At 41.9% G+C, this 18955-nt stretch overlaps 1 protein-coding gene across 2 annotated transcripts in view; it reads right to left on the reverse strand.

The window, feature by feature from the left end:
* Window positions 1–16247, reverse strand: part of CWF19L2 (CWF19 like cell cycle control factor 2) — a 71029-nt gene extending 54782 nt beyond the window's left edge. The window contains exons 1-4 of one of the 2 annotated variants that reach the window (XM_032099299.1): window positions 16142–16247; window positions 3042–3122; window positions 2178–2297; window positions 687–794 (exon numbers count right to left, since the gene is read on the reverse strand). In XM_032099299.1, coding sequence (XP_031955190.1) covers window positions 687–794; window positions 2178–2297; window positions 3042–3122; window positions 16142–16207 — 375 coding nt within the window. In that variant the 5' untranslated portion in view covers window positions 16208–16247. Of the gene's footprint in view, window positions 1–686; window positions 795–2177; window positions 2298–3041; window positions 3123–15929; window positions 16109–16141 lie in introns of those variants that run through there. The other variant, XM_032099300.1, reaches the window with a different exon arrangement.
* Between the last annotated feature and the right edge of the window lie 2708 nt (window positions 16248–18955).

Raw genomic sequence — 18955 nt, forward strand, 5'->3', positions numbered from 1 at the left:
CAAGATAGAATTGAGAGACCCTTTTTATTTCTCCTAACAAGATGTACAAATTCAGAATGAAAAGCAGAGACATTTTTCAGAAGAAAAAAATTGAGACACTAAATTAAAAATCATTTTCACTTGACTAAGGATATCATGGTATATGACTACACTTGTTTCTAAAATCACCACAGTTCATTTCAGTATTACATTACAGTATTACATTTTCCAGAATAAATACTGCTCACTGAGCTCAGAATTCACCGAGGAAGACCAAAAGAGGCACTGATGTCATAAGTACTATTGCTGAAAAGTTCTACATCTCTCTTTCTTGTATCTGTTTAAGCACCATAGAGGCAAAAATTTATTCAATCATAGAACAGCCACCAAAATTATGAAGAAAAAAGTAACATGTCTAGTCGAGACCTTTAAGATGATCTCTTCAAGAAAATCAAGCTAACTTGTTAGAGCCTCAAAACCTGATAGAAGGAATTGGTGCAGGGCAACATTAAGAGTAGTGCCTTGTTAAACACTAAGGATTACTAGGTAGAGAAGTCTTCCAATCAATGAAAAGTAGCATTTACCCAGCTAAACAAAGACATTTGTCTGTAAAATAGGTTTTGCTCAACACCCTGCAAAAGAGCTCCCAAGAAACCTAAGCACGTTTCACAAACTTTTATCTCTGGAGTAGCTGTGAGCCTGCTCACCTGCAGGGAAGGCTCTTTTGCAGCATCTGGTTGCTTGTTGATCTTCCAAGCCTTTTCTGTGTCATCTGACTGTGACACATTTGACTCAACCCATTCAACTGAAGAATCCTAAAAAGAGAGTTTAATGTAAAGAATAAAAATAATACCTTAACACACTACTTGATAACATGAAATACTTAAAATTATATTGATAATTAAAATAAATGCTGATTAGCATTATTAATATAATACTGTTTAATATTTAAAAATACTGATAATAAAACCAGAATATTGATATTCCCACAGAAGATTGTTTCTTCATGATCCGAACACTCCACCACACTTCATGAGCACATCACAGTATGCAACACTAGCTCATACTGGCAGTTTATGTGCATAACTCTGCTAAAATGAAAACCAATTGCGTTTATGACATAACAAAAACAAAATTTTAAAAAATCTAAATTCATTACTAAGTATGTTTCACATTTAAAAAGGGGCACAGCACAATATGAAGCACGGTACATACTATTGCCTGCTATTTCTGTATCTAGCTTCCTACACTTGCATTTGCAAACAGTGTACTCACATTTTTCACTTGAAGCCAATAGGACTGCATTGAACAGAGTTTCTTTGTTATTTACATGAACCTGTCTTAGGAGTAACAGAGTTTGGATGGAAGATACAGCCAGGACTGTGTTGTATCCTAGGAGTCCCTGTTGTGATCTGAAGGGTTTTGGTTACTCCCATGGAGAATGTGGGACATTTGTGCCTTTGGTTACTTCCCACACTGGTATTATAGTTCATCTCTGATATCAATCCCTGAGAAATAAATCTCATTATAATGCACGTTCCTTCAGTCCATAAAAGCAACTCTCTGAAAATTCAAAGTAACAGTGCCACCTGACCCGCACCAAAAATGCTGGGAAGATGTTTTCCACAATGTGGCCAGAAGGCAGCAACCAGATTTCAAATGCAGTCTCTGCACTGTTTTGCCAGAGTGCCCTTCCATGTGAAGGCATATCCTTACAGACCAAATGTACAAGTCCTTCAGACCCATGTTCAACTCCCATGTTGTTGGGAGTGTCCATGGTTGAACATCTGTGGGAAAAGGCAGAAGTAATTCGTGCTTAAAATCAAAGTCAAGTATTTGCAATTTTAGACACCTCTTTCTGTCATATACCACAGACTATGGGGTACCTAGGAAACTTTCCTCTCTCTACCAGAATGAGGATTTTGTTTTTCATTTTCTCTCTGCTGAAAAACTATAAATCCCTTATAGTTCCTAATGAGTGGATTCAATAGTATAAAATTCACAAGCACTCACATAACAGCCTATTTTAAATCGATTAAATACTCAGTATATTAGAACTGACAAATTTTGCCACAATTTTTCCCAATAGAAAATGATGAGACTAAGCCTTAATTTTACTAACCATGTGCATCTACACGGACTAAAATGGTTCAAGTTCTAAGACTGTAATTTGAATTATTTTAAAATTTCTTACTTACTGAAGAGCTATCAAGTAAGTCATCCTTCTTTTCAGATTTTTGTTTCTTACTTTTCTTCTTTTCTTTCTTAGCTTTTTTGGAATGTTTATCCTTTTTCTTTTTCTTCTGCACAGAATGTTCCTACAAGTAAACGTTTGTGAATGAGATCCAGTAGACCAAATCACCCATATACAAAAAAAATCATCAAAACCTACTTACCAAACCACACTGAAAAAAGGTAAAACACACATAACTACCTTTTGCTACCCTTTCTCTCTTCTATGAAGGGAGGGGTGGGCTGGGGTGGGGTGCTGGGGCAGGGACAGCATACCTTGCATCAATAATCAGTTTTTCTTGCCCTCTCAATATTTTTTTCACTGGAACTAAGGCACTATAACTATACAGATAGTATCTACTACACTACATTTACTTTGGTCAAACCTGTTTCTTCAGATATCACTACATTATCAATTCACATCCTTCTCTTGCTGAAATACCTGCACACTAACAGCGTGTGATTATTCAGAGGCTCCATTAAGGTTTCTCCAGTGAATGACCACAAATGAGACTGCTATGAAGCCTTGAATCCTCCAGATTTCTTCCCATGGAACTATTATTGTCTGATAGCACTTGCTCATCTGCATTTGGTAGAAATTAACACTGGAATTGAATGACAAAATTTCTTCCTCATGGTGAGTAAAAGATTATTACTACCTTAAAAAAAGCTAATATCAAAGCATGAATGAACCAGAAATGGGGATGCTTTTAAGGATCACCTTAAAGCCCTCAGTCTTCTGTTCATATAAACTTGCTGTAAAGGTAACAATCTAATTCAATGATTTACAATTCTATCACTTTTTCCAGTTGTTCCATACGTTCACTCACATCAGCAGGCATCCATTTATCTTCACCTCCCAGATCCTTTAGCAGCTTGCAACTCTCCTTCTTTTCATAATTAATTTTGGCCTAAGATGAACAGAGAAGAAAAATAACCAGGTGGAGCTCAGTAGCATTTCCTTACAGACACACCTCTGCAAGCCACACTGACACAACCATACACAATGTTGAGAACTGCAGTTCAGGCTTCAGAATGTTCCTCCCTTTCTGGCTATGGAGATAAAACTAGAAATACTTTTACTGCTTCTTCTGAAAAAATAACCATCACTGTAAACAGTTTCAATACCTAAAAAGGATTTTTATAAGCCACATCAATAAAATAATTATTTTTTCAGCCTCTGAAGTTCACTCTATTTTAAGCATAAATACGACTTTTGGAAGCAAGTTTACTGAAGTATAACTTGTCCTTAGGAAATTCTTTATCCCATCTATCATATGCCATATATCACCATACCCCGATTGAACAGGAGGAAAGTTATTTTATATTATAACAACCCTAATTTTGTGTTAGATAAGTCTTGCAAATTTTAACGTGCCTTTGGGTTTTTGTTTATTTGAGGGGTTTCTCTTAAAATAACTAAAATCAAAACAAAAAGGTAGAGTTTGGAATTTTTATCCTTAAACACCAACTTTTACCAGAAAGTGTTGTCAAACATAAGCCAAGAGAACACATACAAGTTTTAAAAAGACCAATATTTAAAACAAGCAAATAAAAAACTCTCAGGAGATTAGACAGCAGTTGAGGTCTTTCCTCCTAGTCACCTATCAGCTCTCCAGATCCAAGCCTGTTCCCTGCACCAGACAGTAACCTCCCTACCACAGGCCCGTTTCTCTTTTTTTGATATAGCCAAGAAGGAAATCTGCAGCTTTTGTCCTGACAGAAAACAATGCTTGCAGGAAGATGACCAATACACTATAAGGGTTCAAAGAACAGAAATATATGCTAAAAAAATAAGAAAAATAAGATTAAAAGAGGTTTTTTTTAAAGTGCTAACTCACAAGATAGGACTGCTGTTGTGTTTTTGAACATTGGCATCAGCATATTGAAAGTGGCACAACACAAAGAACTCAAAAAAAACCCCTACACATCTGTGCCCAAACAAAACACTCTTTTAAACCTTCATTGTCTACTTTCTCAGAAGCTCCAGGTGAAAAACTTTCCAATGCACTTAAATGCAAGCAAAGCAAGGCTGCTACCCAGACTTCTTGATTTTAAACAAAGGAATATTGTAAAACAAACAAAAAATAGTATAAATCAGCTTGAATAAAGAGGCCAAGACTGAGACTTCCATCTAGAATGAAGCTGACAGTCTACAAAGGTGAATGCTACCTCTTAAAATTCAAAAGGCAGGCATAAAGAAAGAATGAGTTAAGAACACATTCAGACACCTATTCCAGTATCAAAACATTTTCCAGTTTATAAGTAAACAAAGCAACAAAAGAATGAGCAGGACTACAATTCAGTGAGAGTGAAATAGCTGTTAAGCACAACATAGCATCACCAAAACCACCCAGGACTCCAAAAAATTCAGGTGTGTTTCCTGCTACCCCTTCATGATCCAGAGAGGTAACCCTGGCCACCCTAAGACATCTAGGACAACACCCTTGAAAATTCATGCAGAAATCACTGATTTATACATTCTCTTCTAGACCATATAGACAATGATGGCCCTTTTGTCTTAAAAATATGTTCATCTGAGTAAAAGTAAACATGCCACATTTTTGAACAAGTGAAGGATAATAACCTCAGCTATGCAACTCACAAAACGTCTACAAGCCACAGACTCCAAACTTAAGCTTATAACTGGACAGAGATGAAACACTGGATATAAAGGGAACCTGAATACAGTTCTAAATGGAAAAAAAATTTTTAAAAAACCAAACCATACTCCGTTTGCTCCACAAGGAAACACAAAACAAGTTGCCAAGATGTAGATTGGAAAAAAAGACAGGCTTTCCCTATATACCATTTCTCTTTTGGTTGAGAAAGAACTGCAGCTGGAGTCAACAGCTCCCTTCCACCCCTTTTGCAGCTCTCAGGCACATAAATCTATAAATGCCACAAATAAAAGTCATTCAAGATCAACTTGTCACCATGTCTTCATTGTATATGCTCTCTGCCTGTCATGGAAGATTTAGCCTCTTATAATTTCCTATAATGACAAGTATATTTTAAATAACATTACTATTTTCTTCATGCTACCAAAGTGACAAATAAACATTGAATAAAATTAGGTTAATGTTATAAATAAGGTACAAAAGGAGCTTTTATACTTTTTATTAGATCCAAAAATAAACAGAAAAAATGAAGGCAAGTATTTAAGTAATTGAGATATATGATCCTGATGAAAGAGGTGGATCATCAGTTTGGCTGAAGTACACAAATACTCATTTAGAACACAGGTTGACTAGAAATCATCATCAGACTATAGATTGCTGTCTCCTGAATACTGAACGAAACAGGACTGGGCAAGGTGAATGTGTAGTGGCAGACTGACCACCAGGCTGTTAAAAAGAGAGACAGAAACAAAAGCATCAGGTGAAAGCTTGTGTCGCCTAGACAAAGATACAAAATATAGAAGATTCTTAAGAACATATCTATGCAAACTCAAAAAAAAAAAAAAAAGCTGCCTAAAGATCTAAAAATATGGAAGTCATAATTTCACCTAAAATATCATTTTAACACAAGACTAGAAAGTTAGCAGCAATACCCTCTAAATCTTTCTACCTCTAAAATCTAGCTCCCTCAAATTAGAATATTCATTTCTTATTGTTCGTGATGCTTTCCCCTCATATACACACAATTACTTCAAGTGGAAGTGAGGCGGAAAATCTGCCTACACTACTTTATTAGCTTCAAAACTTACCTTTATATTCTACTTTTCTTTTCAAAAGCTGCAGGGCTTACTAGGATGTCATAAAATGTAAAAAATAAAAAAAAAACCTAATTAATTTCCCTGTCAGGCTTACCATTCTATCTATGAGGACCAACTCTAATAGTTTCACATCTGTCAACACACAGGAGTCCAAGCATTTAATTCACATTAAGGTTCATTAATACTTTTCATACCACAGGAATATCCAATAATTTATACTTTCCCCTTTACAAATGAAGTACATTTTAGGTCACCACAGCAATATTTTTAAGTGTTTTCTCCATAAATACAGGATGATTCTGAAATACCCCTCTTTCAAAAGTAATGCATTAATTATGCAAACGCCTGTGCATGTACACATGAACACATTATGAGCAACAACCTGTCAAGGAGGGCAAGCATCATGCCACACTACGCACTTCCGCAACACCCTAATAAAATTGCTCATGGTCTCCTTTGCTACAAAAACAAGGTGAAGTCTAAGGCAGGCAAGGCACTCTGCAAGCTCTGTTGATAAGATGCTATAAAAACCATAATTATTCTACAGCACTATGTCAGCATTTTTTGCCATGGTTGAAGAGAGCCACATTTTGCAGTCTTTAGCACGTAGGCGAAAGGGTTTTGAATTTCACAGATCCATCTGAATGTGGGAGGAAACCAAGTTCAAGGAAAGTGCTTTCTGGTTTTCATCAAGCAGGTCATTAAGGCCAGCCCGCCCAGTAGCTGACAACACTATCTACTAAATGAAGACTAAAATTTGCTCCAAAGCAGCCTGTAACACACTGCAGTTGCAAAACCCAAAAGCTATAAAAATTACATCATGCCACACCAGGAGGAAGCAGGAAAGATCAAAGACACTGCCAACAGCCAAGTTAGAGGTCACACAATAAATGGAGCTTGTTACACAGCAGTCCCTCAGGGATGTCCAGAAGGGATGGAGGGATGTCACCTAGGGCTAAAAATTCACTCCCCAGCTCACAGAAACCCTGACCAACTCTCTTTCCTGACCTCAACTCCATTTACTATTCCAGCTCTCACCAAGGCCAGGGGAAGTTTTCTACAGCACTACAAAGGCCTTGCAATTTTCCACCTATAACTGCGGTCAACCTCTAGTTCTTCAAATGATAATCACCATGATTCAATAGTCAACTTCTTCAGCCAAAAGAAGAAAAAACTCCCTTTACCTCCACAAGCAATCAGAAGAAAATCTACAGCACAACATCAGATCAATACGGTATGACAAAAACATTCAAAAGAGAGAGCACCAGCCAAGCTGCTGTCCTGGCTACCTGTGGGAAGGGCAGGGCTCCATTCCCACATCTCTTCTCTCTGCCCCTCAAGTGTTCCCACCACCTCAGCCACCCAGACCTGTTTCTGTACTCCAGTCTCAGGGAAAGCCACTTCAAGGACCACGCTGACATAAAATGAATCCCACCAAAAGCAGGGTGTGGCTTCCTGCAGACCAAGCTTACAAGCTGCCACTCTAGCAAGGTCATCGAGGCTATCAGTCTAAGCACAAGGAACTAGGGAGAAAAGTGCACTTTGGGGAAAAGAACTGTGGAAAAAACTTCCTTTCAGCAACAGCTTTCTGTTAGGAAATTTCAAAAAATCTAACACCTAGCCAGTCCTTCAGACACCAACATAAGGCGTTCAGTGTATCTACAATCAGCTTTCTAATTTTAGTATCATCTCCCATGCTATCATACAAACCACTCCACTGTTTTAACTGTTTTGATAATCAACTATCAGAAAGGTTGCTGTGGCATGTATTACCCTCCCAGTTTCCATCACTCCAAAGCTCAGGGATAGAGAGCCCTCATTACAACAAGTTCCCTCCAGGGAACTTGAACATACCCTTCTTTAGAGTTCCGATGCTTTTATACCAATTCTCTGTCTGAATAACACACTTATTTTTGTGAATGCTTAGATTATTTTTCTAGTCTCAATATTCCAAGTATTGCTACATCCACAAAGATTTCTCAAGGAGGACAACACTAGAAACACAAGAAAGAGCTTAGCTTCCACCCCAACGTGGCAACTTGCAACTGAGTCAGAAAGCTGCCTGCACCACCACCTCCTCCAGACAAAGCTTTGCCAACTGGAAAAAGTCACCCCTCTGTCATTTTCACCTGCCAAATGTACAGAAGAAAGGCCACTGGAGCGACTATCACTTCAATCATTTACACTTTTTATGATCAATAATCAAAAGTCAGACGTGATTTAAAGAGCAGGCTGCAGGAGATGTCAGCCTTCAACCAGAAACATCGGCGAGGTAGCAGTGGTTCTGCTGGTACACATGCAGACACAACAGATAAATAGAAGCTACTACTGCTAGGACTGCTATTACTGTAAACAGGTATTTTGTGTTAATGTAGGACCTCTCCACTGCTGTGGCAAAGCAAGCTCCAGAGGAAGGCCTTACAGAACATAACAGTGAAGACATCTGTCTTCATCACTGACTTTCAAAAACGATGGGTCTGTTCAAAGATGTTACTTGCAAAAATGCATAGAGGTGCTTTGACAAAAATCTGAAAATCTTTTGTGAAAAGTATTCATTTCTCAGTACCATTACTCTTCTAATATCTCAGACTTAAATGCTGAAGTGTTTATTTCCTTCAACAGATAGAGTTAGGGATGTAACACTTCATGAAGGATTTAAAAGGGAAAGAACAAAAAGGAGGTGCTTAGTATTACAGCACAGAATAAACTATAACCCCTTACAGAGACATGTTTTGTTACTAATTTCTGCCTAAGGAGAGATTTCTGTAATTTTCCACTGAAAACTGCAACATAAAATACTGCCAAGCACTCCATCACCTCAGCAAATACTGATCACTGCAAAGAGCCAACTGTTAGGCTTTTAGGAGGAAATACCTGATCATACTTCACGAGCAAAACCTGCTGATTTCACAACTTCTTTAGAGGTCTAATACTGTGAATGCAGTGATACTGTTATACACTCGTTGTTGGTTTGGTTTGTTTTAATTTTAAGTTGTATTTTCGAATAAAATAAAACAAAAAATGTAAACCAAAATTGAAGGGAGAAGTTGAAGTCAAAAGCATCGAACAAGATCCTTCCAAAAATAATGGCTTGCAAATCTCAAATCAATTTTTTCAGAAATATAAATAAGTAAAACTAAACACATAATTTCTTGTTTGTGCAACGAATTTGTTTGATGGTATCAATTTATTTTCACTGTTTCAATAATATACATTATTTGACTGAAGTCTTATTTACCTACACTCAACGTCCAGTCTGTCAGTAATCCTTAAAAATCAAAAGGCAGGATTTTCTGCACAAGGAATGGTCAAATCACATCACCCTCAGAGGCCAAAGAGTGAAAGACTCACAGTCCATGGAAAAAACCCAAGTAACAGAAGAGCAACCCTAAAATACAAAAATACTATATGATACCACTGGTGCAAGAATATTCCAAAATTTGAAGTCTTGATAGTTTGTACCAAGAAAAGAAGTGTTCATGTCTAGGAAAAATACACATTCCTGCACTTACCAAAACAACCATCAGATTATTTTCTTGCTGTAAACTTGTAAACCAAAATAGCAATGTCATGAACTATTGTGCTCATCAAAACAAGATGCTATTTCTGAAGCTTAATAACAATTTGCATGTCAACACTTAATTATTTGATTACTGATCATTATCATAAACATTATCAGCCGCTGGGCTTTATCAGTGCAGTTTGGAAGACAGACTACACAAATAAAAGAATACACCTCCAAAATTTAAAAGGGAAATCTCGATCAACGGATTGTGTGGCATTTTGGTTCTTCAAAAGAAGTGTAAGTTCAATATTTCATAACAAAAAGCTCCTTAAGGTGAGTTGGCTGAACATCTCATCTTTCCAGAAACAGAACTGCTAAAGTACAGTTATTTTTGCAAACTTCTCAGATTACCAGAAGCAAAGAATACACAGCTTTCAAACTGTATCTCCCAAAGTAAAAGGCTTCCAGGATCGCAATCACCAAATAACTGTCTTGACTATGTTAGCCAGCTGTGGTAAGTTCCTGCAAATCTCTTGCTGCCTTTCTAACCAAAACAATCAAAACACATTGAGAAAAAGTCTTGCAATAGTTTTCTCCCAGTTCTGTTCATAAAATCATTAAATATCCTGAGTTGGAAGGGACCCACACGGATCATCAAAGTGCAGCTCCTGGCCCTGCACAGGACAACCCCAAGAGTCACACTACGTGCCTGAGAGTGTTGTCCAAACATCTATTGAACTCTATCAGGCTGGTGCTGTGACCACTTCCCTGGGGAGCCTGTTCCAGCGCCCAATCAGCCTCTGGGTGAAGAACCTTTCCCCAATATCCAACCTAAACTTCCCCTAACACAGCTTCAGGCCATTTCCTCAGATCCTGTCACTGGTCACCACAGAGAAGAGATCAGTGCCTGCCCCTCCTGTTCCCTTCATGAGGAAGCTGCAGACCGTGATGAGGTCTCCCCTCAGTCTCCTCTTCTCTTACACTGAACCAGCCAAGTGACCACAGTCAGTCCTCATACGGCTGCAACCTCTAAGCCCTTCACTCTATTTGTGGCTCTCCTTTGGACATTCTCTAATATTTTAATGTCTTTCTTATATGGTGGCACCCAAAACTGCACACAGGATTTGAAGTGAGGCTGCCTCAGTGCAGAGCAGAGTGAGACAATCCCCTCCCTCGACTGCCTGGCCATTCCACTGCAGCAGGCAGTCCAACCATAATCCAAGTAAAGCAGAGAAAGTCAATACACTTAGGACATTAATCTGTTCTCACACAGGCAGCAACAAGTCCATTTCTGAAAAGCAGACAGCAGAGTATTAACGTGGCAATTATGACATCCTCACGCTTGCACATTAAAAAATGCTAAATTGACTTTTCACAGAAATAACAGAATAGCTACAGAAGAAGTCTTAAAAATGTTGCCCTTTCACATAGCTTAATATTTTGTTATTGGTTCCATAAATGGGAAGAGGAAACATGCAATGAGTTTAAAAAAAAAAAAAGTTTAATTCCTAAATTTCTCTATAGGCCAAATTAGAGATAAAGGAATCTCTACAGCTTCTTTTGGCCCACATGGACTTGTACAGGATAAAATGCTTATGGTACACTTTAGCTACATTCTAAAACTTTGGTATAGAAAAGGGGGCAGGGGGGGAAGCTCCCAACCTTCAATATGTCCTCTCCTTACTTCAACTTTTCAGTCTTACTGCAAAGAAAAAGAAGTAGTTCAAGGACATTCATAAGAATTCATTCATGAACACAGCAAATTCCACAAGCAATAGTAAAGAAAACCATTTGATCATTAATGTATGTTTCAGTATTACCCAATGCACTCAAGACAATCTTTGAAAATCAAAGAATCTGACTTAGCTTTAGTTTGTTTGGAAGTGAAAACATAACAATGAGGAAATATAACACAGACTCTATACTGTGACTTTCAGTAAGAAGCTGAAAAGTCACATTGGGGAAGTTTCTCATTGGCCATGTAGGGACCAAGCACCTATAATGTTTAAATTCTGTAGAAAACAACGGCATTGTCTCCAGATCCATTCCTACACTCCACAAAAAATGGATCTGAAGAACCACAGTGGCTAGTATTTCACAAATTATACTCCATTATGTTTCCCTGTATTGGATTTCTCAGTGCTCTGACATTCTCAGACCCGAGAATCTAAGCTAGTATCCTAACTAAAAAATGTCCAGTAATGCTCAGGAAAGCTGAAGTGTATACAGGCTTAAGTCCAAAGTGAGCCATCTCCAAAATATTCCTGGAACTTCCAGCAATCTGGGGCTCAACAACTTTTCAATCAATAACTTTGAACATGTATTTTAGATTTTAGGCTACTCTTATCTGGATGGAAGTGCAGTGCCAGTATTTGCAACATGCTATACAAGAGACTGTACAATTTCTCTGTGCATCATCTGAAAGCTCCCTTCTTTTGTCTGCTCTGAGTTGGCTACCTGCAAATCCCTTAATACAACCTAGTTCTTGACCTGAAAGGACCGGCAGACAGCACTTCTCTTTCCCTTCTCCACATCATTTAACAATTTACAGAATTCTCTTGTATTAACTTTATTTTCAGCCTATCTTCCCTCATCTCAAAACCTCTAGAGTCCTTGGACAGTCTGCACCAAGATCATCTCTGTACCTTTCCTCCCACCTTCTCCGAGGTTGTTTGGTTCTTCTTGAGATGCTAGGACCAGGACTGCATAAGCTATTTCACATTGCACAGAAATGATGTGCAATATGTCTGCGCAACCATTTGCTTTGTTCCTTCCTCTTCTCACAGTAGTTCTAACACTTCATCATCTTTTGTCTAAGCAACGATGTAACATCTTTATAGAGCTATTTATTCCCCAGTTGTTAGTTTTGAATGGTAAAAGCCAACTCTGAGCCTACTGCTGTACACAGAAAATCAGTTTTGCCTTACTCTAGAAAATTAGGGTTGTGCATTCAGTTTTCTTTAGTATCACACAAAAATTGCACATATATTTTAAGATATTCATGTAGGAGTAATTTGTATTCATTGCATTTTAAAAATATGCTGAACAATACAATGATGGTCTGTTTCTTGTTCAAGTCAAAGAAAATGACAACATTCAACACAGATCCTACATACATACCTTTTAATATACTACATCTAATCAATAAGAAAACACAGCAGAGTTGGTTTCATTCTAAAAACTCCACGTCAATTTCTCTAATATTCTTCAGCAAGGCTGATGAGCAGAATATATTGACACTAAGAGTTAGGACCTGTGAAGCTACAGTATCATCAAAGGACTTTTGAGACATATCCTAACAGCGTAGTCAGAAGTGTAGCCCCTGTACTCAAGATACCATGCTTTTTAGCAACAACTCAAACTCTGCCAAAAACAACCTGTGCCCTTTCTCCCCACACACTGTCAGTATGAAGAAGTGTTCTCATTCCCAATGTCAACCTTTCCCCTATGAGAGTGGCTTTGGCTCATTGCTGTTGTGTTTCTCCAGCAACCAAACCTCCTTCCACAGCTTTACTGCCTCCCTAAACTGAGACCTACCCAAACATGATTAGAGGTTAAATACAAATTCATTGCCTTTTCCACAGATTGCAGCATATTTAACACCAGTTGCTATAAAAACATCACAAAAGCATTTAATGCTACATGTAAAATATTCTTACTTCAAATTAACAGTATTTTAGAGGTAGTAACAAAAGAAGTTAAAAGCATCCACAGAGATTTTGGTAAGAGGAAGTTGTAGCAAAATTTTTATATAACATCCTCACAGGACACTTTCATTTCATGTTAAACTGTTGATGCAAACAGAAGCAAATAGGAAAAGAGGAAAACTATGATTTCATAAACTACTGCAATGTCTGACCCCGTAAAAAGCTTTCACAAAAATTAAGCATTTATCAATGTTTTTTAGTCAGGCTGGCAGCTTGTCACAAGTGGATCCTCCAGGATCAATACTGGGCTCTACAGGCGCAACATCTTCATAAATTATGTGGATGATGGGACTGAAACCTCATCAAGTTTGCTGGTGACACCAAACTGGGTGGTAGACATGTCACGAAGGCAAGACATCCTACAGAGACACCTGGAGAGGCTGGAAGAGCAGGCTAGCAAGAAATGTATGGAGTTTAAGACAGTAAAGTGCAAGGTCCTGCACGTGGGACAACATAATCCAAGAGCCTGGCACAAGTCTGGATCTGCATGGCTGGGAAGCAGCCTTGCTGAAAGGGATCTGGGGGTCCTGGTGGACAAGCTGGCAGGGTCAGCACTGCACTGCTGCAGCAACAAAGGCACTGGATCCTGGGCTGCATCTGCAGGGGCATTGCTGGCAGAGACAGAGACATCACCACCCCACTCTGCTCAGCCTTTGTCAGGCTGCACCAGAGCACCGTGCCCAGCGCTGGCCCCCACTGCTCAGGAAAGACACAGATAAACTGGAGCGTCCAAAGAAAACACATGAAGATGACCACAGGGCTGGGAAACCGGCCCTGTGAGGGAAGCCTGAAGGAGTTAAGCCTTTTCTCCCTCAGAAGAGACACCTAAGGGAGGAAACTCATCACAGTATTCCAGTAAAGGGTGTTCTATAAAGAGAACAGAAGTTCTCTCTCCACAAGCAAGGAGCCACAGGGAGAGGACAAGGCATTCCTGCTGAGGAATACCTTCGGTGCAGAGAGCTCAGTGTGCAGCTGCAGTGTGAGCTGCAGGTTGGGCTCTGGGTGTTGGAAAATGATGGGAGCCTGAGGCAAAAGGCTGTGAACTGGTGCTGTCCCTTTGCACAGCAGACACACACACCTTTGGGGCCAGCCAGGAGAGCGGGCACTCAGAGACACTGCAGGAGCCAGGGACTCAGCAGGAGCACCCCAGACTATGGCACAATTACGACTGCAAGGGTATAAAAGCTCAGGCATTTGGTTGTTCAGGGTCCCTCCCTGGAGGCACCCAGCTCAAGCTGGCTTGGTGTTCTGCACCACAATTAAATTGTTCTAAGGATCCAGATGTCTGTGACTCTGCTATGGAACACCTGGGGTCAAGCTTGGTAAGGGAAACTTGTCTGACTGAGTGTGAGTGGTGCGTGTAGGGAGTCAAGCAGAGCACGCATTGGCTCACTGGAGCTGCCCTCTGCAAAGGGGCTTCAGTGCCAGCAGTGACAGCCTCAGGCGGTGGGAGTGGGATTCAGGTGGGGGACTGTGCTTCCTGAATGCTCAGAAAGGAAAGTTTCCTCAACCCCATCACTGGAGTTCTCAAGACATGACTGAACAGAGCACTAGATAATCTCACCTTGGCTCCCTTTCCCACAAGGGGCTGTCCAAGTGATCTTTCAAGGTATTTCCAATCACAGCTGTTCTAGGATTCTAAGCCAGTGGCATTGGCCCAGACAGCTTGCTGTACAAGTGGCACCAGCTGAGAAGGCAAGGTAAAGTAGGATAATAGTGTCCTACATAAGTTTTGCTTGCTGTTAAGTGTATTTTCTGAACATCCAAGAGGTTGAACTGAGCAAAGGAGCACTCCTAAATACATCAAGTAAAGAAAGCAACAGACAACAACATCAACAAACTTTTGCAGGGTAGTGTGATTCACTAAGTTAAACGTATTTCCTTTCAACTGCTTGTCAAAAGGGGGGAAATCACTGAAGGGAACTTTTATTGTCAAGAAACTGTTCCAAAACCGTACAAGAGAGATGCCTACATGATACATTACATGAAATCCTCTCTCTTTCTGCTTTGCCTTGAGAAAAGGCATCGCTGTTGTGCAACCATCAGGCTACTCAGGCCATTTTCCCACTACTTATTTTCTGACAATGTCTTTGCCCAGTAAGATTTGGTTGCTGCTTACTCTGGCCTTCCTTTTGTCAAAAGCCCATCACCACAACCTCATACTCTTTCCATACTCTGTCTTCCTCTTACACTTTTCTTGTTATTCCCCCTTAAACTCCAAAATAAGCCATGTCACCTAAGTGATGCGCCATTTACAACTTCAGCATTCACTTTACCTACAAGTCACAAGAAGAATCACCACAAATACCAAAATCAGCATATAGGCAGATTTTGAACAAAATTCATCAGGATTAGCACGGGTCTCCAAGTCACAGCAACTCTACCAAAGCATCTGTGAGTGGGAGCCTCCTAATTCTTGTCTTACACTACAGCAACATACCAGGCAAGTCATCAGGCTCCCACTTCTTAACACACGCACACAACTTCAAGTTATTACCACTCCATGACCAGAGTGTTGCAATGGAGAGATACAGCCTCTTTAGTAAAGACAGACCACAAGACAAGGAGGAGATGCCTTTCATGTCTCATTTAGGAAAAGGCTGAGAGCTGGGCCTGTTTAGCCTAGAGAAGGACGGGGAGTGAGGGTGGTGCCATCTTACCAATGTATAAAAAATCTGAAATGAGAATGTAAAGACGACCGACTCCAGCTCTTTCCAAAGGTGTAAGCACAGAAATACATAATAAGTGGAACACCAAGAGGATCAATACCACAAGTGGCAAAACGCACGAGATCAGGTGGGTGTCACGCAGAAATTCCAGAGTGCGTCCTGCCACTCCCGGTGCCGCAGCCCAGCTCCCCTCGGCACAGAAGGGGCTCTCCCCACGTTGTCCCCTCCTCAGGCTGCCACGGCCGCGGCAGCCTTCAGGAGCGCCCAGCCTAGGGAACGAGGGGGTGCTGAGCGGCCCCAGGGCAAGGCTGGGCCAGGCCGGTCACCCCACCTGAGCCAGCAGCGCCTCCCGCTCCCGCTGCTCCCGGCTCCGCTCGCCCTCCAGCCCGGACGCCATCGGCACAGCCCGCCGGAAGCCGCGCAACGGCCGTACGGCAGCCCCGCCGCGACACTGTCGTGAACAGCGACCCGGGCAATGGCGGGGCGGGGCTGCTGCGGCTCCTGCCGGCGGGGCCGCGGGGTGCGGCGGGGACAGCGGGAACAGCCGGGCACAGGGGCACAGCGGGCACAGGGCGTAGGGAGGGCACAGCGCCCGCCCCGCCCGGCGGGGACCTCCCCGGAGCAGAGCTCTGCTGCCGGGCCCCTCAGCCCCTGTGCGGGCTCCCCAGCGTTCGCCGCGACGCGCTCAGCTTATGACAGGGTTGTAGAATCACAGAATATCCTGAATTGGAAGGCGCCCACAACGCTCATCGAGTCCAGCTCCTGCATAAGAGCATCCCCAGGAATCACACCATGTGCCTGAGAGTATTGTCCAAGCGCTTCAGGCTGGTGCTGTGACCATTTCCTGGGGAGCCTGTTCCAGTGCCCAACCACCCTGTGGGTAAAGAACCTTTTTCTAATACCCAACCTAAACCTCCCCTGACACAGCTTCAGGCCATTCCCTCGGGTCCTGTCACTGGGCACCACAGAGAAGAGATCAGTGCCTGCCCCTCCTCTTCCCCTCACAAGGAAGTTGTAACTGCAGTGAGGTCTCCCCTCAGCCTCCTCTTCTCCAGGCTGAACACACCAAGTGACCTCAGCCACTTCTCATACAGCTTCTCCAGTCCCTTCACCATCTTCATTGCCCTCCTTTGGACACTCTTAGCAGCTTTGTATCGGTCTTCCATTGTGGCACCCAAAACTGCCCCCAGCACTCGAGGTGAGGCTACCCCAGTGCAGAGCAGAGCGGGACAATCCCCTCCCTTGCCCGGCTGGTGATGCTGTGCCTGGTGCCCCAGGACAGGGTTGGCCCTCCTGGCTGCCAGGGCACTGCTGACTCGTGTTCAACTTGCCACTGACCAGGACCCACAGGTCCTTTCCGTGGTGCTGCTTTCCAGTGTCTCATTCTGCAGTCTGTCCATACATCCAGGGTTGCCCCATCCCATGCACCCAGGTGGGTTCCCCACACCTTGCTCACAGCTCACCAGCCTCGCAGGCAAAGGTCACGGCAAACACCATGTCATGGCACAGCAGCTTATTGCAACCCTGTGCTGCTTGACCAACAGGACCACACAGTCCCAGGATAGGCATTAAGGAAACTTCCCTGCCCAGCCATCCAGAAGCCACTCCAGCAGTCACACTCATATCACCTGAGTTGGACCTGGCAGCTACATACCCCACAGTCAGACAAGGTTTCCTTACTGGCTCGACCCCAGGTTTCCCATAGCAAAGTCTGTGACATCTCAATCCTTAAAATATTTTAATCATAATACCACAACAAAACAACAATTTGAGCTGGGTGCCTTCAAGGAGGGGCCCCAAATGAAGAAACCCCAGGGCTCTTATACCCTCACAGTTCAAGCACAGTAAAGTCTGGAATCCTTGGCTCCTGCCATGCCCCTGAGTGTCCAGGCACCTGGCTGGCACCACAGGTCCCTGTGCCCTTTGGCAGTTTCACAGTCTCTTACCTCGGGCTCAGACTTCTCCCCAGAGCTCAGCCTGCAGCTGCACACTGAACACTAAATGTATTCCTCAACAGTGGGAATACTGACCTCCAGGCTCATCCCTCCTGCCAAGCTGAAATTCCCTTACACAGACCCTGGCCTGCTTGTCCAGACCAGCATTAATGAGAGCAAACAAACGTGGCCCAAAAGATGCTCACAGGTTCCACACAGTGCCCAGTGCTCCCCATTGCTGTGAACGCCTCCAGGTGATCTTCCAGACACTTTCTTGCCCGTTTGCAGCCAGTTCAGTGCATCCATGCAAGACCGTGACCTCTGTAATGTCAGGATGGCGGCTGCTTGGAATGTGCCTGGGTGAGTGGAGGGAAATTCAAAAACAGGCGTGTTCAAGCACTTAAAGTTGCAGTTGGGCAACAATATTTGACAGGGCTTCTATAACTCTGGTGAAGCCAGTGTTTATCTGGGACATAATTTCTTTGGGATGAGATCAGAGCATTATTAAGGTGTCTGACACCAAATGTGTCCACAGTTGCCAAGTAGTAACATTTAGGCAAAGGTCAGAGTGGAGAGCTTGGGTAAGTTGTTAGCTATTTGCCTGGGACAGTATGTTTTCAAAGTGATAACAGTAATTTAATCATCATCTCCGTGGTGGTATTAAATGTGTAAATTGAATTTGCATATTTGTTCAATTTATACTGACAGTTAACAACATCTCAAGAAAAACTTGTTGTAGATCACCACTAGGTGTAGAATGATAACTGATAGACTTTCATAGGCACCATTTGGAAAAGCAGCATGTGAACCCTCTTCAGGGAGCCATTTACAGAGCAAACAGATGGATACAGAAGATGTTCCAGCAGGATTGACTAATGCTACTTTCAGTCCTTAGCTATATGCAGGAAAGTACACTGCTTGAGAGAGGAGAAGCAAGAAAAGAGCATGTTTGGCCCATTAAGAAAGCCTCTTCTTGATTGTGATGTGCTCTTCTCACCAACAAATTCGTTTCTTTCCATCCCAGTGCTACCACTTGTTCCAGGCAGCCAGCAGAGTATCTCAAGTGGATGCTCTCTAACTCGCTCAGCACACAGCCAGGCATATGGGCTTAATAGATTTGTATTAAATCTAAACAGAAAATTGATAGTCCATGAGCTGAGCCAACTACTTGTGACTGACTCAGTTTAGGAAGTATTTGAAAATGAGAACAG

This window comes from Corvus moneduloides, chromosome 2 (genome assembly GCF_009650955.1).
Source record: "Corvus moneduloides isolate bCorMon1 chromosome 2, bCorMon1.pri, whole genome shotgun sequence".
Classification (NCBI taxonomy): domain Eukaryota; kingdom Metazoa; phylum Chordata; class Aves; order Passeriformes; family Corvidae; genus Corvus; species Corvus moneduloides.